Source organism: Haplochromis burtoni, unplaced genomic scaffold, assembly GCF_018398535.1.
Source record: "Haplochromis burtoni strain Fernald_Lab_line unplaced genomic scaffold, NCSU_Asbu1 Contig_809, whole genome shotgun sequence".
Classification (NCBI taxonomy): domain Eukaryota; kingdom Metazoa; phylum Chordata; class Actinopteri; order Cichliformes; family Cichlidae; genus Haplochromis; species Haplochromis burtoni.
The window spans coordinates 34,013-58,754 of record NW_024583170.1 but is presented as its reverse complement, the minus strand read 5'-3'; the positions used below and the strand labels follow the sequence as shown (position 1 = coordinate 58,754).

Here is a 24,742-nt window from a genome sequence, read left to right as displayed (position 1 = left end):
TTAAGCAAGTATGACCCCTTTTGTCTTGCTTTGAAAGATTCATTCTGTCAAACCATATTTTTCTTGGATTTTCATGCTGTTACAGTTTCATGCTGTTGGATTTTCATAGTTGCTGTCGAGGAATACAACATGATTGCATGCTAAGTTTTAGTGAAACTGATACATTTGCTAAAGTGACTTTAAACAGATAAAGAATTGTTTTATCTATGATGCTAAATATCTTAATTAAAATATACTGATTTTCCACCACACTAGTTTAATATCTAATCAGTTCTAAGCACCAGATAACACCTAAAAAGATTTACATTTACTAGGGAAAAACAATTATTTTAACTCCTATGAGTACCGGCAATGCTTTCTGACACTGTTGGGTTCAACCTCTTGTGGATTTGCAGGCACAGACAAACTCCGCTTGCTTACTGCATAATGAAGGGGGAACGCGGCATGATCATGAAACAACACTTTCCCCAGAACACAGCATGTGGCAATTTGTGTGGTTTTCTGCTAATTATCAGCTATTTGGCTCTGTTTTAAGGCAACGCTGATTATCCCAATAAAAAGAAACGTGTTTAGGAAGTAAAGATGAGCAAGTCCCGTTGTGACACTGCAGTAATTTTTTTAAGAAGCTGAATAATGAATGTCTGCAATGGGAATTGTCGTGTGCAGCACTATGGTATGAATACAAATACCCTGCTCTAATGTTCTGTAGCTACACACTGTGCCATTCATTCTTCTCCACAACTGAAAAAGACCTACAGCCCCCATTTTCAATCAATCATTAATAATAAAACGGGATCAAAGAAGGACTTTAGCAAAGCCATACTCACTGTTGATAAATTCTCTAAGGAGAATGGCAATGTTCACTACCGTAAAGGTTTTGGCTACATCAAAACCAGAAAAAGAGACTGGGAAGGTAATGGTTTTTAACTAAAGCCTTGTCAAAGTCTCAGCCTAAACCAAATCACCCCCCTTACTTTTTAAACAACAGTACCATCTACTGTTATCATAGTGAGAGCACACCTCATTTAACATGTGAAGAGTACAGTACTTACTGTTGTGTTTCATTCAGTAGCAGGTAGAACATTTTATTTCACGAGTCCTCTAATAGCTCAATGGAAATTTGTCCCACATCACCACTGACCATAGATTTAGTATCAGAAAAAAGGATAACTTTTCAGTGTTGAATTTTAAGACGTTATGATTTGAAAAAATAATAATAATAATAATAATTATTATAATGAAAATAAGAGTAGCACAGTCTTAGACCTAGCCCAGTTTTTCAATACTACTAACAAAACACTGTGTTTGGTTATATTGGAAATGCCTTTGTGGCTGAACACTTTCCAATATAACCAAACAAATGTTTGTAAGTATTTAACAGAAGGGATGTGAGGAAGGGGAGAATACTGTTTGGAGAGGTTTCACACACATTTTATTTAAAGTCCTTTATTACAGTCAGAAATCCAGTACCAAATTTTGTGCATGTGTACTGAAAATAGAAAATATTCACATATTCCTTTGATCGGTGCATGTAGAAAAAGCTTTCGGCCCTATGTCGGAAATGGTACTTAAACATGTAACTCTGAGACGGGGTTTTTGTCTCTTGCAAATGCCTTTTGTTTTTTTAAAATAACAAATCTTTTAAATACACCTCTTCCAACCTTCACACAGTTTGTTACAATTCAGTGCCTTTCTTGCTCTGGTTTTCATGGATCTATCTGGTTTTTATAATGCTCTTCTGGCAGGTTTCTTAGCTTCTCGGCAGCCTAGGGCAACAAACACAAAGTTATTATGCAGTTTGACATAGTTTTTATGCGATTTTATGGAGTTCTATGCATTTTCAAAGCAACAGCATGAATCAGTGGAATCCTGTACTCATGTTTTTTCTTCTTTTGATTTAAAGACATTAGCTTTTTATCTCCAAAATTAATATTTGTAAACATTTGTAAATCAAAAATTAAGGTGTCAGTCCCATATTAGCAGTCACAACTTTGACTTTTAATTGAATATCATTCAGTTTATGATGCTGAGCTTCTCCTTGCAGTAGTTACTCACTATAGGAAGCTTTGAGTAAAAAATAGTTACTATGACATTTGACTGTAGTCTGGATAAGCTCAATGGAGATGAGAAAAATCAAAAGTTCATGTTCTCTGCTCGGTATGAACGCATGTGCATAAATGTATCACCTGTTCAGGGGTGAGATCTCTTTGCTCCTGGGCGAGCATCTCATAACCCACCATAAACTTCTTAACTGTTGCTGAACGCAGCAGAGGTGGGTAGTAGTGAGCATGAAGCTGCCAATGGGAGTTATCTTCTTTTAAATATGGGCCAGTAGGCGCTCCTGGAAAAAAAAGAAGACAGAAGAGAATCTTGAGTTGCATTGTGTGAAATGAATGGACCCCGCGCAGCCTCAGGTGGGAGCTCAGCTTTTCAGCTGCTTCTCCACTCCAGACTCAGCTCCCCTCTCGAGCCCCTGCATCACTGAAATAGGGAAAAACTGATTACTGAGTGGCAGCAGCTGCCCTGCCAACCACAGTGGCACTGACCCTCGAGCCCACTGCACCACCCCTCCACAGCAGCGGAGCCAGAGACCACACCCCTGCTACAGATTGAGACTACAGATTATTCAGAAAGATTAAGGTTGCTAATGTTCAACTTTTTCCACAACCCTATAGACCTGAGACTTTCTATATATGCATACTGATGCTTTCATATTGATAGGTCCACAGATCCTGAAGAACCTTGTGTAGGATCAATCTGAAGAATAAGAATAAAAGCTACAAATGGGAGCTGAGTTTTCAGTGACAATATAATGTTAAACTGTTGGTCTGTTGTGGTGATATTGTTTATGCTCGTTTCTGTGAGAGCCAGTCTGGTCTAGCAGTGACATGGAAAATCAAGAAGGCAAATCAAAGTACAAAAAGGATGCCTATGCTAAGCAGCCATGAAAAATATATCTGACATATCACATCAAGGGCTTGGTGGAAGAGTCATGAATGCCTGCTCCTTCATATTTTCATGTTAAGACACCATGTTTCAAGTCTAAGAACTGTAATTTTCAAAGGACAGTATGACACTGCATGTTAAAATACATTCACTGGCCTCTTTGTTATGTACAACTTGTTAGTAGGGGTTGGAACCCCTCCCTTCAGGACTGCCTCTGTGGCACTGATTCCACAAGATCCTCAAGTATTTTGGTCCGTTATGTGAATGTCTGAGTCCAGGACGTACCAAAAGTACTGCATTGGTTTCAGATTTGGTGACTGTGGAGGCCATGTGAGTACACTGAACTCATTGTTGTTGTCATAAAAACCAGTAACGATGAGCTTTGTGACATGATGTGTTATTGAAAGCAGTCTATCAACACCAACAGCCTGAACAATTGATACAAGATGGGTGGATCTATGCTTTCATGTTGTTCATACCAAATTCCTAAGACCCTAATATACAAATGCTGCAGCAAAAATCGAGACTCATTTGACCAGTGACCATTTTTCCAATTTCCCACCATCTAATTTAATGAGCCTGTGCAAAATGTAGCATTAGTGTTCTGTTCTTAGCTGACCGGATGAGCAGCCAGTTTGGTCATTTCATTTGGCGTTTTTGTTTAGATATTTTCTCTATTTCATACCATTCTCTGTAACCTCTAGAGATGGTTGTGTGGAAAAATCCCAGGAGATCATGAGTTTCTGAAACAGACCACCAGTGGATCATGTGTACCGTATTATTTATTTCCTCAGTGTGCCTGTGAAACTACGAAACAAATAAATACACAAGCACACTCACAAATTGACAAGAGCACAATCAAGAACACTAAAAGGTAAAAATATGCACAGCCAGCTCACAACAAGCTTAACAATCAGTTAACTAACATGGTAAATTAAAGAATAACCCATGATGTAGTGTAACAGAAACAAAAACTTCCCTCCAACTTGGGCTATTGTGAGGACATGCTTTCTGATTTAAAGAAAAAAGTGTGCAAATGTGCCTCCTGTTGCTGTTCAGCTGGCTTGAGATCTGGTGACTCACAAAAGCAATAGCCTGTAATTACCATAACTTTCATGATCATTCAATCATTTGCACTCATCATGTTTGTCTGCCATTTAATTCTGCCTTTTGCCTTTAATTTGCTACCATCTGCATATGTAAATTCATAAAACTTGCAGAAAATTCCAAAAACATTTGGGTTATTACATCGAGTCTCTAAATCCCCTAAGTGCCAAGACCAACAATACATACTCACTGATTTATGAGTGAAGCATTTAAATAATTTTTTTGTATCTTACTGCAAGCTAATTAAGTGATCAGGGAAGAAAAAAATGCAGTGGCACATATCTTTGCAAAAGAAGTATGAAATATCCCTTGGGACATTGTATTCGCAAGGAAAGCTTCTCCTTTTGAGTGAGTTTCCTGACAACGGGGTCTGATCAGACACAGATACAGATGACAGGAGGGCGACATAAAGAAAACTAATGGATGGGGGAGAAAAAAAAGGAGGAACAAAGAAAAGCCTGAAGCAGTCAGATAAAGAATGAATAGAGACAGATGTTCCTATTAGAAGACAATTACCTAGTTTTAAATCGTCTTTGGGTGTGTTTGCTCTGCTGGCATGTGTTTCAGTATATTACTGGGTGCATTATTTCACAGTTAACAAAGTTACAGATATTCCTGGATATGGGGCCACAAATCAGAACAGTTAGCAGTGTAATTTTCAAAGACAAGCAATAACACTATATATCTGACAGATGTTTTACGACTACCATACATCACTGTTACCCTGCATACTGTGTCTGCCTCAATCTGTGTTCAAGTCCTTTACTCAGCCTGGTAATATTGTCTGTGATGCGCTGCACATCTCTCTGCAAGCCTCCTGAAGGAACAGAAAGGTAGTTTAATATAATGTATTATTTCCCAGGTGAATCAAACAGAATCCACCCAGTCCTCCATCTTTCTGTGTCACCACTCTGACACTAATAAGCCCAGCACTAAATAATAAGAGCTGGCTTCTGCCAAATTAACTAAAATAAAGAAACAGCTATAAACTGATATGTAAGCTATGTGCTGTATATATAGAGTGAGAGGTCAGTGTGTTTAAAGTAAACAAAGTTTAAAGTAAAGTTGTTGCCTATGGGACTAGAAAGCTTGGGGTCGGTGATTTAACTATATGTTTAAAATCATATAATGCTTAAAATAATCCACCAAAAAACTGCACAAATAGGGCTGGGCGATATGACCCAAAATTCATATCTCGATATTTTTTAGCTGGATGGCGATATAAGATATATATCTCGATATTTTTTTAAAGCCATAAAGTAAGAACAAAAAGAGAGTTCTTAGTCAAAGCTGTGTCCCAGATGTCACACAGGCACTTTTATTAACATAAAGCATAGATGTACATGAAAAAAACTACTCAAAAATAAATTATGAGCATTTATTAAAAATAATGCTCCATAAATATAAGAAAAGTATGTTGTTTTTGTCCATAACAAAAAGCTCACAATTGTGCAGTCAAAATGTAAACTAAAAGACGTTGAGCATAATAACATAGGCAGATTTCACAGCTGCTCTGTTCCCAACTTCTACTGCGTGACTGACAGCCTGGAGTTTGAAATCCGCTTCAGGTGCCATTTATGGTCCTTATACACACACACAATACGGTAATATTACGTTGAAGCACAGTGCATATTACTACGCGAGGCTCCTCGGTAGCCGCTCCGACAGTCCATCAAGCGGTGCAGCCCCATAGCTTACCAAAGTCGTACTAAAACATTTTTTGACAGATTGCTGAGCGCCGTGTTCCACATAAAATTGGTTCGCGGTCATCAAGCACAACCAGAATTCATACATAAGGCACGCTGTCAACTTTTGAGAAAATGAAAGGATTTTAGGCTGTGCAGCCCAGTGGGCTGCATGGCGTTAGCGTGGTTAGGTCGTTAGCATGTTGACGCCGTCCAGCCCCACGCACGGAGCAATGCGCAGTAACTCGTTAACGGAGATTTGCCGTGTTCATCTTGTCGCTGCCTGCAGGTGAAGCTATGAGGGAGGAGGGGGAGTTGTGTTCAGTGAAGGAGAGGCGAGGCGGAGTAACGTTGCGTAAAGACAAAAGTGGACGAAAGAGAGGCAAACTTGTGGCTCCACAACTATAATTATAACGTATATATCGATATAAAGGATATGGTCACATCTTATATCTCGTATAAAAATATAGCGATATTTTTAAAAAACTCGATATATCGCCCAGCCCTATGCACAAACATGAAAAATTGAGGGTAAGGGGGGGAAAAGTCCAGGTTTAAATTCAATTGAAATGTCATTAATCTGAAATGAGCTGTCTATTTTAAATATGTTTAAACTGAAGCAATTTTGCATAGAACAAAAGTTAAAAGTATGCTGATGTGAATGGCATGTGGAAAAAAGTACAATGCACCATGTTGATAAAGCATTCATAACTCTCTGAAATCTTTCAAGAGATACAAAACATAGCAGGAAACAGGCAGGCATTTAATCCCCTAATTGTCTGCAAGTACAGAATGTGTAAATAAAAACCTGGCTATAGGTTTTTGGCTAAGTGCACACGACAAAACCGAACAAAATATGTATTAGCTTAATATTCTAATATTTAAATGCCTAATTTTGAAATACTGTCTTAATTGTTAAACTGAGACAACTCTCCAATGTATCAAAGTCATTCTGTTTGCTAAAAAATAAAGGTGCAGCTACTGAGTCCCTGCTTACAACCTTCAACACATTGCTTTAACTTGACCTGAGTCTTTTAGACTCTAAGAAATGAAACAGACTAGAAGATTAAAGTCAAAACTTAACACAAGATCTGTGGGATCTTTCACCATAGGCAACTTTAGAGTGCTTCAAAGATTTGATATCAAATAAAATAAAAAGAAGAAAGTGATTCGATGACTGTGTCCTCTGGTGCCCTCTGTCCTTTTCACCACACTGCAGTTTGGGTGGGAGTGTTTCATCTCGCCTTTTAAAACTATCTTTCATGTGGGCTGCCTTGTTCCTAGTGACCTCCTTTAGAAAAAAAATGATAGCATGACAACTCAGGTGGTAGGTCTTAAAAATACAGGATTTCATTTTCTGAAACTGATCTGTCAAGAGATATTTATGGACCAAAAACTGGCTCTCTGGAACATAACAGATTTCTGAATTCTTTCTTGACTAATCAAAATAATACATTTTAACCTTGTGTTTATTATTTGCAGTCAGATTGCTATCAAACCCTTCCCTGGTCTGAGGATGCTAATGGAAGAAGACACAAGTCACAACAAAAATTTAAAAAATGGGGAATTACAACAGACCAAATAGCAGTAGAGTTGACCTTTAAGCTAAATGATCAATTTAGCATACTGATATGCTCACAAGGACAATGCTAACTTTATAATTTCATGTATTGAGAAAGGAAAACTGATGTCTGACAGGTACTGTGTCTCAGTATTAATTTAATGTGTTACTTGGTTACTTACTAAATGCAAAGACCAGATGAGACTGATGGGAATACAGTAGTTTTGGTCATCATTAATAAAATATTGATTTTGCCTTCTTACATACAGTCAGTGAGCAGTGAGATTTCCTTTCAGTAAAACAACTCACAGGGCACAGGTGCTGCAAGGATTGAACCGACAACCTTTAGCTTATACAAGGATCACTCTGTCCACTCAGCCATGATAGCACTACAGTCCTTTCTGCCATTCATCACCTCATCGCATCACTGCACTCTGCTAACCTCTGCCCCAGCTTGAACACAATGCAAGGACATTTCTGTGGCTTGACTCACAGTATGTAATGTATTTCCTTTACTTTCTAAAGCACAGGTTACTATCAGCCAGTACATTCACGAAGCACCTCCGTAAAAAGCAGAGAACTTTCTGGATAAAGTTTGAAATCTTGCTTTTGTGTACAAGTTGCTTCTTCACCTCAGAAAACTTATTTTGGGCTGATATTTGATATCCAATATAAATTGCAAAAGTGATATTTTTCTACAGTTCCCACAAGTTTATTTGCTTTTTCACTTTGCTGTTCTTTCATTTCCCTTATGAGTTATAAATTACGGGGAGGTACAAGAAAAATGGGCGCAGCATTGAAATACATGACGGCAAATAAACATTTGTTAAACTGAAAATACAAAAGAGCAGCAAAACATTTAGAAGAGCCACCTGCAGCATTTTATAAATATGTAAATTTATTTCATCACAAAGGCAAAACGTGTCTTCAGTTCCATGCCAAACCACTGTCATATATTCAATTCGCAATGACTTGTAACTCAACAACAAATTCAGCTTTCCTCAGAGGATATGACTTGATCGGTTCAACCTGAAATGTAAATTCAAATACCTTTTCTGACTTCACGCATTTTTTTTTCATTTTTTTTTTTTTTTTTTTGTAAAAAACGCTATAAAGACATTACATGGATGAAAAAAAAAAAAAATAAGTAATGGGCCTCCTACACCTAAAGGGGCTTTTATGATATCTCATTCTAAGTCTATTGATTTGACTGCTTCCACTCTTTTGGGAAGGAATTACACAATATTTTAGAGTATGTTTATGGGAATCTTTGCCCATTCATCCAGGAAAACAACTGATGAGGTCAGTCACTGCAAGCGAGATCCTACCGTCCAACAACAATCTCTGTTCCAATTTATCCCAAAGGTGTTCTGTGTGGTTAAGGTCAGGGCTCTTTGTAAGCCAGCAAAGTTCTTTCCCACCAAAGACATTCAACCATGTTTCATCCTAATTTGGAAGCACAGAATTGTCTAAAATTGTAAACTAAAGTTTAGAGATTTACCTTCACTGGAATTTAGGAGCACAGCCCAACCCAGAACAAAAAAAAAAAAAAAAAAAACCCAAACAAAATAGCATCCCTCCTCTGCCAAACGTTATAGCTGACACAAGGGTTGCTTAGTCAAGGATTGTCGTGATTATTTTTGATCAATATTGAGATCATGATTATTTGTCATGACTATTCATTGATTTTACTGACAGAATTTGTTCATTGCATCTGTAAACAGAACACTATTTTCACATCTTCAGTGGATCTTTTTGATTTGGATGGATTGTTAATGCTGGACAATTTATATTAGCAGCAGCTGCTTTGCTTTTCTTGGCCTTCAAGCATTAGTTATACTGTAGTTTTGTAATTTGTGTTTCCAGGCAGTTGTGTAACTTTGCAGTGAACTCTTTGCATATGATTCGCTCTTGGTTAACATCACTTTTGCTCAATCCAAAGCACTTATAAATAATGGATGTTGATCCACTTCAAGGGAAAGTTCTTAAACTTCTGCTGTGGCAGACATTTGAACTTTGTTGTACATCTTTTTCTTTTTAATGTATTGTTACTTTTCTAGACTGGTGCAGGAAACTTCAAGCTGCATGGCACAGAAAAAAAAACTGGCTGGTATACTCAGGGAAATATTCAGGCAGTGAATATTTAGAGGACACTTTATTTGCTTTTGCTTCATGTTCTGTTGGTGGAGTGGGCAATTTAAACATCACTCGATCATCGTCATTTAATTGTAAGAAGCCAAAATCATGATTAAGATTAAAACTGCAGCCCTAGATGCACAATTAATCCAAAGAGAACACTTCCATTGCTCACGGGTCCAATGGTGGATGGAGTGCATTAAACCACTCCATAATGTAATGCTTTCATTCAGCTGCTTGGCCATGGAAACCCATGTCATGAAGGTCTAGCCATAATGTTAATGCCAAAGGAGGTTTGCAACTCTGCAATTGTTGTAACACCATAACATTGGTGGCTGTTATGCACAATGCTATCAGCACTCAGCGACCCTACTCTGTATCTGTACATGGTCTTGACTAAATTATTGCAGTTCCTAAACATGTCCACTTCACAATAGCATAGCATAGAGTAGAATAGAATAGAATAGTCCTTTATTTGTTATTGTACATGTACAACAAAATTGTAGGTGCTTCACACCAACTGTGCCAGAATAAAATATAAATAGTAGACAGTAGGAATAAATAGCAAACAGGAGAAATATACACAATCAAGAGGGATATATACAAAAATAAGAGAAAGGCACACATTGGAGAACAAAATAGTTGCAAAGTGCTTGAAGGCAGTGCAAAGAAAAGACTTGGTCTGAAAAGAGACTGCGTGTGAGTGGCCTGAGTGGTTAAGGTTACTTAGACCATAGCTCAGATTGATGAGGCAATGCTGGTGGGCAAGGGGTAGGGTGTGGGAAGATAGTGTTTGTTGACAATCCGAATGGCCCACGGGAAGAAGCTATTTGTGAGTCTGGAGGTGTGGGACCTGATTGACCTGAGGCACCAACCAGAGGGCAGCGGGTCAAACAGTTGGTGGGCGGGGTGCAAGAGGTCACCTGTGATGGCCCTGGTTTTCATGAGACAGGAGAATCCAGCAATGGTCTCCAGGGGTAGCTGAAGGCAGCCAATGATTTTTGTGGTGGCAGTGTTAATTACCCTCTGTGCAGCCTTCCTGTTCTGAGTTGTAGTCCCTGCGTAAAAACACCCAGGCAGTAGGAGAGCACGATCTCTACTGAGGAGCAGTAGAAGGACAGCAGCATCTGGTCCAGGTTATTCTTCCTCAGGACACAGAGGAAGTGCAGCCACTGGTGGGTGACCAGAAACCTGAAGGTGGAGACAGATTTCACCCATTCTCCAATTATAATAAGAGGAGAGTAGACCTATCTGTCCATTACGAGTTTTTTTTTTGTTTTAAGGGTGTTCAGCTTTGGGTTATTTTCTGAAGTTCTGTACTTCCGCTGTCTTATCTCCGTCAGAGATGAGCCCAACCACAGTGGTGTCTTTGGCATACTTGACGATGAGGTTGGTTAGGTGGGTAGGTGTGCAGTCATATGTGTACAGGGTATCTGGTGCTGAGTGACAGTGGGGATGAGGGGTGGGGGTTGAGTCGGATTGATTGAGGCTGGTTTTTGAGGAAATCTTTGATCCAGGAGCAGGTGGCAGGGGGTGTATGGAGGTGGTCCATTTTGGTGTAGGGGTGGGCGATATATCAAATATACTCTATTTATCGCAAGTTTTTCCACGTACGATGGTTCAAAAGGCTATATTATAACCACTGAGTATAAACTGCCTATTAATAATAATAAAATTAAGCCAGTCTGCGTGTAATTCACTGTGGGGCGTTTTCTCCCACACACTGCGAATGCATCATTAATTCCCCTTCCCAACTGGAACACTTTCTGCCTAGCATGTGTTTTTATATAGTACTATAGGGAAAATATGGCGACAGTCGGAGTTTCAAACAAGCAAGGGAATGAAACTCGATGTCGTTTGGATTTCACAAGGAGGATGTCAAAAAAATGCGGTAACAGTATGGTCATTTGTGAAATATCTCTGTGTGCAACCAATGGTTAAAAAATAGTTAAAATAAAACATTTCAGTTCAGTCAGATTTTTTGTATTCAAAGTAGAAAGAAAAAGTATTCAACAGTCAATTTAAATGAGTACAATTTTAGGCACCAAATGGTTGAGAATAACATGGTGGGTAACATGGAGGTCGCCAAGCCTTATTTTGGTGGAATTTGGTCAAATCAATGAATATATATAAGGAATGGAATTACACAGAACGACTTGCTGCAGTAACGACTTGCTGCAGTGGTGGCATCCTATTGCAGTACCATGCTCAGTGACCTCTTAAGAACAAACCATTCTTTCATAATTGTTTGTAAAGACAGTCTGGGAGGCTGAGCATGACTTTATACACCCATGGCAAGAAACAGAATAAAGCATGATTAAGAGGTGCGTCTCAACACTTTCATCCCTGCATAAAATGGTAAACAGACAAAGTTAACTGTAAAGCATGCTGCTATTTCTCCAAAGGGAACCAAAACAGAGCTAAAAAAGAGTAAATATTAAAACACTGATTGCAAGGAAACTAGGATTCTGAGGTGATTACATCTTATTCCTACCCTACCTGGCCAAAAAGCCAATTAGAAAACAATCAAATATGTTTAAGTAGAATCTCAAATCAAAACTAAATGTTGTATATGATAACATTCAGTCAGTATGCCTTTATTAAAAAAAGAAATTTAAGACTGAAGGAGTATAAATTACACTGTGTGTGAGTCCTCTTTATCTGTAAGGCTACGTTCACACTGCAGGCGAAAAACGCATCAAATCTGACGTTTTTGACCCTATGCGACCCATATCCAATTATGGTATGACAGTGTGAACAGCACAAATCCGACATTTTCAAATCCGATCTGGGTCACTTTCATATGTGGTACTGAATCCGATACATATCTGATGTTTTAGAAAGCGTCTGCTGTTTGAACGGTCATGTCACATTAAATCCGTCTTTTACGTCACTGACACAAAACAGACACAAATTATCAGCGCCAGAGAAGCGTCCGAGAAGACATCATTAACGCTTCCTGGCCATCCGGTGTAGAGGAACATTTTATTTGTACTGTATAATCTGCAGATTCTGACAGAAATCTGCATCCTTTGAAGCATGGCTCCTCTCTAAAACAGCAATAAGGATCATTATTACGCCATATGTAAATAACAAAATAACTTTATAACTTAAGGCAAAATTGGGAAACGTAAAGTCTGAAACAGTCAAATAATACTGTTTGGTCTGGGTCTAAACAGAGCGCGTTGTGTGTGACGTCTTCTTTTGCGCATGCGGGCCGCTTTGAGGGTTCACACTAGAGCGCGTTTGCTGTCACAATTTATTTGTAGTGTGAATGAGCAGACAAAAAAAATGGATTTGATCAAAAAATCGGAATTAAGCATTAAGACCTGCAGTGTGAACGTAGCCTAAGATCTCCTGTTTTACATAAGAGACAAAAAGGTTGTATCTTTTGTAGAAGTTTTAAAAATGTAAATATTTCAATGTGTCTGAGTGCACACTAAAGTGGTAACACAGTAAGTGGCTGATGTCAAAGCTGAGACTTTATCAACCAATTTATTACAGCAGAGATGATGCAATTGCAGCAAGAGCTATCTAAACATCAGAAAACGTGTGTTGCACCTTAACGAACATATATCTTTCCAGTGACATTGGACGAACTGATCAATATTCATATGTTCATTTTGTGTTGTGTATGATGAAGTGCCTTTGCAAAATTATGTTGGGGAGAAAAGACCGATCAAGGAGATAGGTGGAAGACTGGGGATGAGAAGTCCTCTGCATGTTAATTATGCCGATCTGCCATTATTAAAAAGCATGTCACAGGGTGAACGTTGACTTAATGGAGAAAGGGTGGCACAAATAATTAAATATAACAAGAGGTGGAGAAAAGCAATTGAAAGCTCAAAGAAAAACCAGAGGATGTAAGGAAAAAGGCAAGAAGTGGCATCTTTAATCTTGTGTTGCAGAAAATATAATGCATATGAGGTCAAAGTGGGGTGGATTTTCAGTATTAAAAATCTGCGGGGCTGTCAAAAACATAAGGTGTGACAGAATTTTAATCACCCTCCTTCCATATGACTTCTCATTGGTGCCAATTTGGTGTGGTATGAGAAATCATTTAAATACTGACTATGAAAACACTTGAAAACACACATTTTTATAGATTATTCTATAATAACTGCGCTAGCGGATCACTCAGATTCAGTCAAATCATGCAAAATTGATTAGATGGAACTTTACAGTATAAATTGATAATGACCCAAAGCACAGTGCAAAAGCGAACAAAGAGGTTCTCAAGGAAAAGGAATTGGACATCCTTCAACGGCCAAGTCACTCACCTGATCTCAACCAATAGAGCATGCACTTCGGTTGCTAAAGACAAAACCAAAAAACTAGAGATGGACAAAGCAAAAGCCAAGTGATTGCAGTAAAGGCCTAGCAAAGCATCTCAAAGGAGAAAATGCATCATTTGGGGTTTCTAGATGTCAGGCAGTAACTGAATGCAAAGTAGTGAAAACCTCCTAATATTTAAAATTGTTAGTTTGTTCAGTTAATTTTGAAAATGAGGCATTGTGTAAAAATGGCTATAATTGCTGAACAGTTAAGGCAATACGTTTAGTAAACCTCTTGATTTAAAACTGAGAGTCTGCACTTCAATCACACCTTGATTGACTGATTTAAAATCCACTGTGACAGTTCACAGAAGAAAAGATATACCATCTGTGTCATTTTATATTATTATATGGATATATTACAATATTTTGTAGTAGTCTACATGTGATACATCCATCTATTTATTTAAACTAAAAGTATCTTGAAAGTTTTCTGCCATCTGTCTCTCATATTTCTTTCACTCTCTTAAAATATCATAAAAATATGACTGTTTCTTTTTAATTCCCCCCCGACCATGCCACTTTTTGTCTTACCATGCCAGCCCATGGAGTATGGAAAAGAGACTTCGAACAGATTGTCATATTTGGTCAGTAGTCGCTTCATAATGGCAGCCAGACCTGACAAACAGTAACACAGACATAGATATAATGACTAAAGGCAAATAGTGTGGGAAATAGGGAGCATGAATACATTTACATATACTTATATACCTGTGCGCATAGTTAAAAATTAACTACATGAGGAAGGGAAGCTGAAGCAAGGGTGTAAGAGTGAAAAAAAAAACTTTAAATGTGAAATGAGAAACAAATGCAAGCAAAAAAGCTTTGAACTGAAAAATTTAAAAATAAAAAAAATCAGTATTTTGGAGGGAAACTGGAATATAAAAGAAAAAAGTCCAGAATTATTAGTATACAAACAATTACACACACACACACACACACACACACACACACACACACACACACACACACACACACAACAGATAAATAAAAAAATATTCAAAGTAATCTGTCACAATTAATCAGTAGTTTCACTTCTAATATCTAAAATATGATCTCTTCTTTAATTTTATCTTTATCTATCTTTATCTTTGAGAGCTAAAATATTTGTAACACACAGTTCAAAAACATTCTGTCATTGGCTTACAGTGGGGCAAAAAAGTATTTAGTCAGCCACCGATTGTGCAAGTTCCCCCACTTAAAATGATGACAGAGGTCAGTAATTTGCACCAGAGGTACACTTCAACTGTGAGAGACAGAATGTGAAAAAAAAATCCATGAATCCACATGGTAGGATTTGTAAAGAATTTATTCGTAAATCAGGGTGGAAAATAAGTATTTGGTCAATAACAAAAATACAACTCAATACTTTGTAACATAACCTTTGTTGGCAATAACAGAGGTCAAACGTTTACTATAGGTCTTTACCAGGTTTGCACACACAGTAGCTGGTATTTTGGCCCATTCCTCCATGCAGATCTTCTCGAGAGCAGTGATGTTTTGGGGCTGTCGCCGAGCAACACGGACTTTCAACTCCCGCCACAGATTTTCTATGGGGTTGAGGTCTGGAGACTGGCTAGGCCACTCCAGGACTTTCAAATGCTTCTTACGGAGCCACTCCTTTGTTGCCCGGGCGGTGTGTTTTGGATCATTGTCATGTTGGAAGACCCAGCCTCGTTTCATCTTCAAAGTTCTCACTGATGGAAGGAGGTTTTGGCTCAAAATCTCACGATACATGGCCCCATTCATTCTGTCCTTAACACGGATCAGTCGTCCTGTCCCCTTGGCAGAAAAACAGCCCCATAGCATGATGTTTCCACCCCCATGCTTCACAGTAGGTATGGTGTTCTTGGGATGCAACTCAGTATTCTTCTTCCTCCAAACACGACGAGTTGAGTTTATACCAAAAAGTTCTACTTTGGTTTCATCTGACCACATGACATTCTCCCAATCCTCTGCTGTATCATCCATGTGCTCTCTGGCAAACTTCAGACGGGCCTGGACATGCACTGGCTTCAGCAGCGGAACACGTCTGGCACTGCGGGATTTGATTCCCTGCCGTTGTAGTGTGTTACTGATGGTGACCTTTGTTACTTTGGTCCCAGCTCTCTGCAGGTCATTCACCAGGTCCCCCCGTGTGGTTCTGGGATCTTTGCTCACCGTTCTCATGATCATTTTGACCCCACGGGATGAGATCTTGCGTGGAGCCCCAGATCGAGGGAGATTATCAGTGGTCTTGTATGTCTTCCATTTTCTGATGATTGCTCCCACAGTTGATTTTTTCACACCAAGCTGCTTGCCTATTGTAGATTCACTCTTCCCAGTCTGGTGCAGGTCTACAATACTTTTCCTGGTGTCCTTCGAAAGCTCTTTGGTCTTGGCCATGGCGGAGTTTGGAGTCTGACTGTTTGAGGCTGTGGACAGGTGTCTTTTATACAGATGATGAGTTCAAACAGGTGCCATTCATACAGGTAACGAGTGGGGGACAGAAAAGCTTCTTACAGAAGACGTTACAGGTCTGTGAGAGCCAGAGATTTTCCTTGTTTGAGGTGACCAAATACTTATTTTCCACCCTGATTTACGAATAAATTCTTTACAAATCCTACCATGTGAATTCATGGATTTTTTTTTCACATTCTGTCTCTCACAGTTGAAGTGTACCTCTGGTGCAAATTACTGACCTCTGTCATCATTTTAAGTGGGGGAACTTGCACAATCGGTGGCTGACTAAATACTTTTTTGCCCCACTGTATATGTTGGAGAAAAGGTGATGTATTTGCAATTTTAATCAAGTATATAATGTCTATAATGTCTTTAACCTTAAATGCATGTAAACCACTAAACCATACTTTAACAGTGATTAATTATTTGGAATAGTGTTAACACGAAAACCGAAAGATAAAGTTAATCATTATTTTACAAAAAGAAATCGCAAAAACAAAACAATAACAAAAAATTAAGTAATCAGTTACAACAATTTCACATAGTGGAGGATTTGACAAATGTATTAAAAGGTAATACTCTTCTGTAGTTACATAGTACTTAAACAGCTTAGAAAACACTTTTTGAACTTAAAGTGTGTAAAAGGGTCTAAAATGATATACTTTTTCTACTTTGAAGATGATACATATCAGAAATCAAAGCTGCAGGTTCTTCACTCAATCACAGTTTCACCTCAGAGAACTCTAAATTGCCGTATCACTCTCTCAGTCACTAACTCTGTAAGTATCCTTACACACAGACAGTCTTAAAACACACACTTACCCTCTCTTTCCTCTGTTGTCAAGTCACTGATTCGGAGGACATGTCGTCTTGGTAACAACAATGTCTGATAGGGCCAAGTTGCCCAATATGGAACCACTGCCAGCCAATCAGAACTCTCCACCACAACACGTTCCTAAGAGGATACACATTAACATGTTTTAAAGTGTGCAAAGAAGCAGAATTATGTATTACATATCAATAATATAAAGCCTAAATTGCTGATACAAAGCTAAAGTGGCTTCCCAGATACTTCATGAGGTCATCACATTACCATTTTTACAAACCAAAATTACTTCTGCTGTGCAAAAGTCTTTAGCCTCCAAGGTTTTATTTAAATCTCAGTTCTAATAAGCCAGACTTTTTTTTTATATTTTTAAAGTTGCCTTAGCAATAGTTTCTTCAGCCTTTCTGAATAACTTCCAAAGCTTTTCTTTGTACATTGGCTGATTCATTTTCATTTTCACTCCAGTCCTTGTACCCGACCATTTTCATAGGAATGTGTGTTTATTTATTGAGACACCTAACACTAACCTATGAATCATTCAAGCATAAAAAAGACACCTGACTCAAGGGATGACTCAACAGTGTCCCGTGTACACCTAACAGAGAACAAAGCAAAGAAGCAACATTTAATTGTATCTTTAGGTATTTTTGGTCACGTGCTTTCCTTGAATTTATGAAAAAGCCAAAGATAACACTTTGACAGGCATAACATAGTATTTTCATATCAACAAGGTGATTCCCAAAGAGCTGTTATCAAAAAGCTTGGGATATCTCACCAGGATGTTAAGTGTGTCCTTAAGAATTTTGAGGAAATCAAACAAATAGATGACAAAAAAAGGAACAGGGCTACAAAATTGACCTACAACAGATAAACAGTATCTGAAAGTCATTTCCTTAAGAAATAGGAAAACGTGCAGCAAAGACCTGACACAGGACCTGAGAGGTGCATCTGACCCATCTACTGATACCTCATCGAAATGGTCTCATTGGAAGATTGGTTGTCAAGAAGCTATTTGTAAGCAAGAAAAACAAGGAGACAAAAATTGAGGTTTGCCAAATTACACAAGAACTGACAAGAAAGATCAGTGGCAACAGGTCTTATGGAGTGATAAATCCAAATTTGAAATTTGAGAAAGGTAAACAGTAAAGGTCTGCAGCTGACTGTAAAATACAATAGAGGCTCTGTCATGGTTTGGGGCTGCATTTCAGGCAATAGTCCTTCAAGAAGCTATGAAGACAGTTCATGCTATGTTGGATAATAAAAGGAGATCATACCAAATGTTGATTTTTCAAGCCCATTAAATTGTACAAACTTAGTTTTTGCCTTGTATTGTGCATCTCCATTTGTTTCATGTTTTGCGCTGCACCCATTTCCCATTTTCCTAACAAAAAAAAACTTTCCACATTATTGTATACTGTAATTATACCTTTTATGGTATGTGTCATACAGATACTGTATACCTGTATAGGGTTTTGCTGTCTTATATTATGCAAACAGAAAAAAAAGAGAAAAGAAAATTTCCATGATACATAAAGATATACCCGATGCTACACAGGAACATTCACACTTATGTTTGCTAAACTAAAATTACCCTACACATGTTGAAAGTAGTAATTTGATCCCTTTAGCTTATTACACTAGAAAAAGGAGCCATAAAGTTAAAAAAAAAAAGAAAAGAGCATGCTGTAACAAAGTGGGTTCAAAATGGTAATATAATGGGTCAGTCAGGTTTGGCTGTTCGCAGCAAGTAGCCTAATTATCATAAATTGTTTATATGCAAAATGTGTCTGAAGCCAAGAATTAACAAGCTGATGAATGGGCACAAACAAGCCCTGACCTTGCTATTACAATCCATCAAAAATAGATAAGTGTGTGCACATGCTTGTGTGTGTTAAATCACTAGCATGAATCTGATGCAACTTGGCTAGTAATCCCAACAGAATACATGCAATCGTTTTTTCCTCTTTGCATTTTACTTCCAGGTTCTGTTTGTTTGCATGCATTTCCTAACAGAACTCACTGCTTATTGTTATCAAAGCGCAGACCTGATAAATTAACACCTCAAAGGGTTCTTTAACCAAAGATATGAAGCTAAGATGCCTGTCTGTTGCTTAGTACTGCCAGGTGAAGAGTGAATTTATAAAAGCTGGAAATCTGAAATCTGATCTGTGAGTGTATTGAGATTGAAAAGAACTGTGGCAGAAAGCCAAAATCATGAGCTATACAACTGCACTTCTTGGTTTCCATCATCCATAGCACCTAATTGACACACTGCACACAGGCTTGTATGATGTGTGATTTCGCTTCCCTAAAAAGAACAAGTTGAATTCAAGTCAATGAGCATAAACAATCCAAGGATCACTGATAGAAGAAAGGATTTACCAGAGCCTAACTGCAAAAGTAAAGTTTGTGTTAAATTGATAATGCTGAATGGAGCACTCAGTGAATCACATCTCTCAAAATGGTACTAAAATGATATATAGTGTGCTGTGTATAATCATAAGGTTTGTAAGAGACAAGAATAAAATAATACACAGATCAACAACTCAACACAATGCATTGTCAAAGGAAATAAATACACATACCTTCTCTATACTGGCTTCTTGTAATTTTGAGTTTGTTTTTAAATTTTACTTATCACTTTTAAAGCATGTTTTGATCTGGCTCCAGGCTACATAGCAGATGTGTTACCCCGATATCAGCCATCTTACAGCCTTAGATCCTCAAGTCCTGCCCTCCTGGTGTTTCCAAAGTCAAGACTTAGAATATCCTTTTGAATAACCCACCTGAGTATATAAGTCTTGGAAAATCTGTGACTTGTCTCAAATTAATTCCAAAAAACACATTTTCATAAACTTGCTTTTATGTGATGTTTGCGCTCTCTTTCTTGTTCTTTATTTTGTTGTTATTTGTGTATCTTTTTTGGCTGTCTTGTGTATTTTGTATGCAGTGTTTTTCTGTCTCTTAACCTCAGTTTAATTTTACAGTTTTATTTCTGGCCATAACCTCTGGCTTTCTTTTCAAATTTCTACTTGTACTTGCCTCTGAAAGCACTGTGCAAATTCTGTTTTTGAAAGGTGCTTTATTTATTCAGTGTACACCTAGTTTGCCTGATTTTTGATTTCCTTCACTCTTTTTATTTGCAACCATTTGCACATCAGAAATCATAACTTATCAGAGTCTAGCAACATACCTACAATCCAACCTGAGCAAAGGGAGTTAGACTAACAGAAAACAATTAACAATAGTTCAAAGGTTTAAATACTGAACATGTTTCTACCAGCATGTTGTTCACCCTTGTTGCACCTTCTGTGCGGTGATTGCTGAATTTTGGACCCTGGATTTCCTCCAGGTATTCAAGACATCCCCCACACCAGCAGAAAATAATGTATTGTGACTCATTCTGTCATTTCCCATCACTGTGTTTCTAACCCCAGAACTAGAGTTGTTGTGCAATACTACTATAAACCTAATTATCAGTAATCACACTTCTAGCCAGATAAGAGTCGGAGCTATAATTCTTCCACAGGTTTGAACAAGCTTGCCCAGAAAGGCATTAGTGCATAATTAATGGATCTACAGGGAATAATGTGCTGTTAAATAACTGTGGGGGGAAAACACAAAGTAATCTAACAGAATCACAAAATGTTCAGTTCTCCTAATCAAGTGAATTTGCTGTATAGAATTCTACTTAGTGCCTGGAGTAATACCACAGAGACCATGGCTTCTGTTTCACCACATACGCTTTATTTATTTATCTTTTAAAAGGGATGATGTAGCGCAACACTGTAAAGAAAACTGTATAATATTTTAATGCAAATTATTTAATCAAATCACTATGACTCACATTTTATGCTTTTAACCATAAAAAATTTTTTAACCTAAAAGCACTTACGCTACATATATCTACATAGTTTCTTCTATTTTTGTTCTATTAACACTCAGTTTTTTATTCTTTATCCTCAAGCCTACTCAAGTTCTTTTGTCTTCAGTGCTTTCAACAGAATTACAGAGAAACACAATGAAGATGGAAAACTGAGAGCCAGAATGGTGAGGAAAGATTGAAGAGGAGGTGCTATTAAATGACAGAGAGGAAGCGAAGGGTGGCGTAAAACAGACACTTCATGGACAGCAAATCCCAAGGAGTTTTATTCAATTAGCTTAGAAAGTTTTTGTTTCAAAGTCAAGAGTGTCACCTGGGAGCCGAAGACCAATTCAGAGTCCTCTAAACACGGCAGTGTGCCAATTTAAGGTCCTAACCACGAGGTCAGAGAGACAGGAGCAAGGAGCCAGCGAGAGGGAGAGAAGGAGAGAGACGTTAGAAGACGACAAGGCTTTTTTTGCACACACACTTCTACTTTCACACTGATTTTATAAAGGTCAGTCCCCATGAGTACCTGTCTAGGAGATTCAAGTGTCTACTCTGCTCTTCTCAAAGCCTTAATGCTATCCTCTCCATCTCCCTCACACACAGACACACACTCCCAGTAGAACAGGTCAGCTCATTCCCTGAATGAATCAGAGGCTGTCTGATTTTTTCTTTTTTCCTCTCACCTGCATGTCTTTCTCTCTTTGTGACTTTGCATCTCTGTTTGTGCCTTCACTCCTCTCTCTCTATCTCCACTCGACTCCTGCAAGCTTCTTTTGTTCTTTCTGTCTCTCGTTCCATCTACTTGCGTGTCTGCCTTCGTCTTACTTTACTCCTTGCAGTTAATCTGAAACGCTCTTCACCCATTCTTAAACTTGAAATACTTTTTTGGCATAAAAAAAAAACAACTACAAAAAAAACAAAAACGCTTTCAATTCAAGAGTAGGCTACAAGTAGAAAAATATCACTGTCTAGTTGTATGTGATTTTCAGCTGCATTTTTAATATCTAATCAAAATAATAATGACCACAATTTACGGTAAATGAGCAGGAAAATGAACAGTTTACAAACCAAAAGTGAAACTTTAGCAACTAACAGAAAAGAAGTTAAGGGTCTTTTTATATTTAAAAGGCTTATTTGAGTCTATGCGTGCATGTGCACGTGTGTATGTGTGTGTTCATAAATGTTAACTGATGAATCATCCTAACTAAAAAGTAAAATAAAAAAGTTCAACATTATGGATAAAAAATGATTTCCTTTCTTGCAAATATTTATATAAAATGATTGGTATCAGTCTTTCAAGGCCTTTACATTAAGTATGCAGGTGGTGCTCATCAGTCTGACTTTGCCCAAACACTGCTTTTTAAAAGGAAGAGCTACTCTGGCTACTCTCTGGTAAAAAAAAAAACAAACAAAAAAAACAAAAAACAAAAACTAACTACCATGATCATCACTATTTAATAATGTTGTATATTTATTGTTGTGCGCTTCCCCTCTTTAATATATAGAAAAAAGTGAAGTCAAGGCAATTAACTGTCATGGTGTGTAGGTTATACATAGTGTGAGAAATGTGATGAAGAGGGCCAAAGATCCTTACACAGGATGCAGGCAGGAATTAACCAAAGAAAGACATTTATTTAGAAAGTCCTGATTTTCTGTCTTCTTTCTCAGAATTATGAAAAAAGTCAGAATTCTGACTTTATTGTCTGTAGGTTTTAATATCAGGTTTAATGTAGACATGAAAATGTAGTCATTCTTGTCATCTTGGTAGAAAATATAGTTTGTGATATTAGTAATGTGATATCATTACTTTAATTGGGAATAGTTGCCCCAGTAAATTTACATCAAACTACAAGAACATCTTACAGGTGGAAGTCTAAAACTGAAGGCACAGCTAGCTAATATCATTACAACAAGATCAACTGGTAGCATACTGTATTTTCCGCACTATAAGGCGCACTTAAAATCCCTTAATTTTGTCAAAAATCAACAGTGCGCCTTATAATCCGGTGTGCCTTATGTATGAATTCTGGTTGTGCTTACTGACCTCGAACCGATTTTATGTGGTACACGGCGCTCAAAAATCTGTCAAGAAATGTTTTAGTATGACTTTGGTAAGCTACGAAGCTGCACCGCTTAATGGATTGTCAGAGTATTATGGCTACCGTAGTCAGGAGCTGTCTTCAGTGGTTACTGCTGCTGATGCTGTACACATGACTGAAAGATCACTCAAATACACCCACACAGAGTTTTCCTGTTCTTCTGGCAGGTTGAAGATTGATGCTGCAGCATTATGTTAATGAGCATCTCTGCTGTCCAATCACACGCTTCACTGACCAAGAGACAGGCAGATGATGTGGATGGGAAATCAAAAGAGAATGGTGAGGTATAAGTAAGAGAGAGGAAAAGAGCAGCATGGCAGAAAAGTGTGGTAAAGTAGACAGATAAAGAGAGCAGTCATGGTGAGAAAAACACTACGGCAGAGGTTTGCAGGCATCCTGCATTTCGAGGAATTTCCATCAACATTATATCAAAAAAAATAACTGAAGTATTATATTAAGAAAATCATTTGATTAAACAGGCCTTCGGAATCATGTATTATGGTTTGAGTTGCATATTTGACCTGGGAGACCACATCTCTTGTACGTCTCCTTGTGGAGCACACATTAGACATCAATTTCTGGATAATACACTGGATACACTTTCCATAATTCATGACTTTAGAAATTTTGAATCTGATAATAACCTGACCTCACAGGAAGAGTAAAATACAAGCTTTGGGAACACTTTATAATAGCTACTGTTATTAAATAGGAACTTGACAGGTAATTAAACTTCTCTTAAAAGATAATTACAAAATTACACAATGGAATGAGTTCGGTTTATGCTCCAAAACTACAGTGTAGGATTTAACAAACCATGCTTAAAATCTACTCATCCACAACCTTAAAACTGGACAATGGAAAATTTTGCTTAAAGGGTGCATACTGTATTAAAATGGGGTCCTGCCATGGCACAGATACCACAGTACACCTTCATCCATCTCTGTGTCCAACAGTTTTAGACACACGGCAAAAGAAAGTCTTGCTGTTATAATTCCATATACAATAAATAATATAATTATTTTAAATTACCCAAATGTAATTATTGAATAAACAACTGATGGCGTAACTAATCATTCAGAAACATTATTAACTCATTCACTGCCAGCCATTGGCAGTGAATGAGTTAAACCCATTGACTCATTCACTGCAATTGACGGCTATAGACGTCAATGGCAGTGAATGAGTTAATTATCATTAATTAATTATTATATATTTTGTTTGTTTATTTTGTGAATTAAAATGTATTAAATTACAGATTACAAATTACTATTTCAAAAATGTTCACGTGTTTTAAAGGTTACCAAAACAATGTGTTTATGTGTGAGCCGTACCTTTTTCTCAGCCTCCCGTTTGGCATATTGCAGCAGCATTGGCTCTCCGTGTTTCTGATAGTATGCTCTCTGACAGCGGTCTGACAGAGCCGGCTCATTAGGAAGAAAGTTGCTGGCCCACACCTATATGAAAGCAGAACGCTGATTATGATCATGATGATGATGATGGTGATGACAGATGCAAAAACATAGAATCTAGAATAACTTAATATATATGTTTGTGTGTGTGTGTGTGTGTGTGTGTGTGTGTGTGTGTGTGTGTGTGTGTGTGTGTATGTAGTTACACTACACAATGTTTAGATTATAAAAGGGTTATTAAGTGAATCTACCCACTTTTTCCCCACTGCCCTGATTCCAAATGACCACATTACATTTGCTATTTAATAGGGTGATTTATCAAT

The 24,742-nt window shown here is 37.7% G+C and overlaps 1 protein-coding gene across 2 annotated transcripts in view; it reads right to left on the bottom strand.

Annotated features, from left to right (window-relative positions):
• Positions 1-981: 981 nt before the first annotated feature.
• The window catches only part of galt (galactose-1-phosphate uridylyltransferase), a 41,736-nt gene continuing 17,975 nt past the window's right edge, over positions 982-24,742 (bottom strand). For both annotated transcript variants that reach the window (XM_005950612.3, XM_005950613.3), the window contains exons 7-11: positions 24,342-24,464; positions 17,034-17,166; positions 14,304-14,387; positions 2,187-2,341; positions 982-1,766 (exon numbers count right to left, since the gene is read on the bottom strand). In XM_005950612.3, the coding sequence (XP_005950674.1) occupies positions 1,707-1,766; positions 2,187-2,341; positions 14,304-14,387; positions 17,034-17,166; positions 24,342-24,464 (555 nt within the window). In that variant the 3' untranslated portion in view covers positions 982-1,706. The remainder of the gene's footprint in view (positions 1,767-2,186; positions 2,342-14,303; positions 14,388-17,033; positions 17,167-24,341; positions 24,465-24,742) is intronic.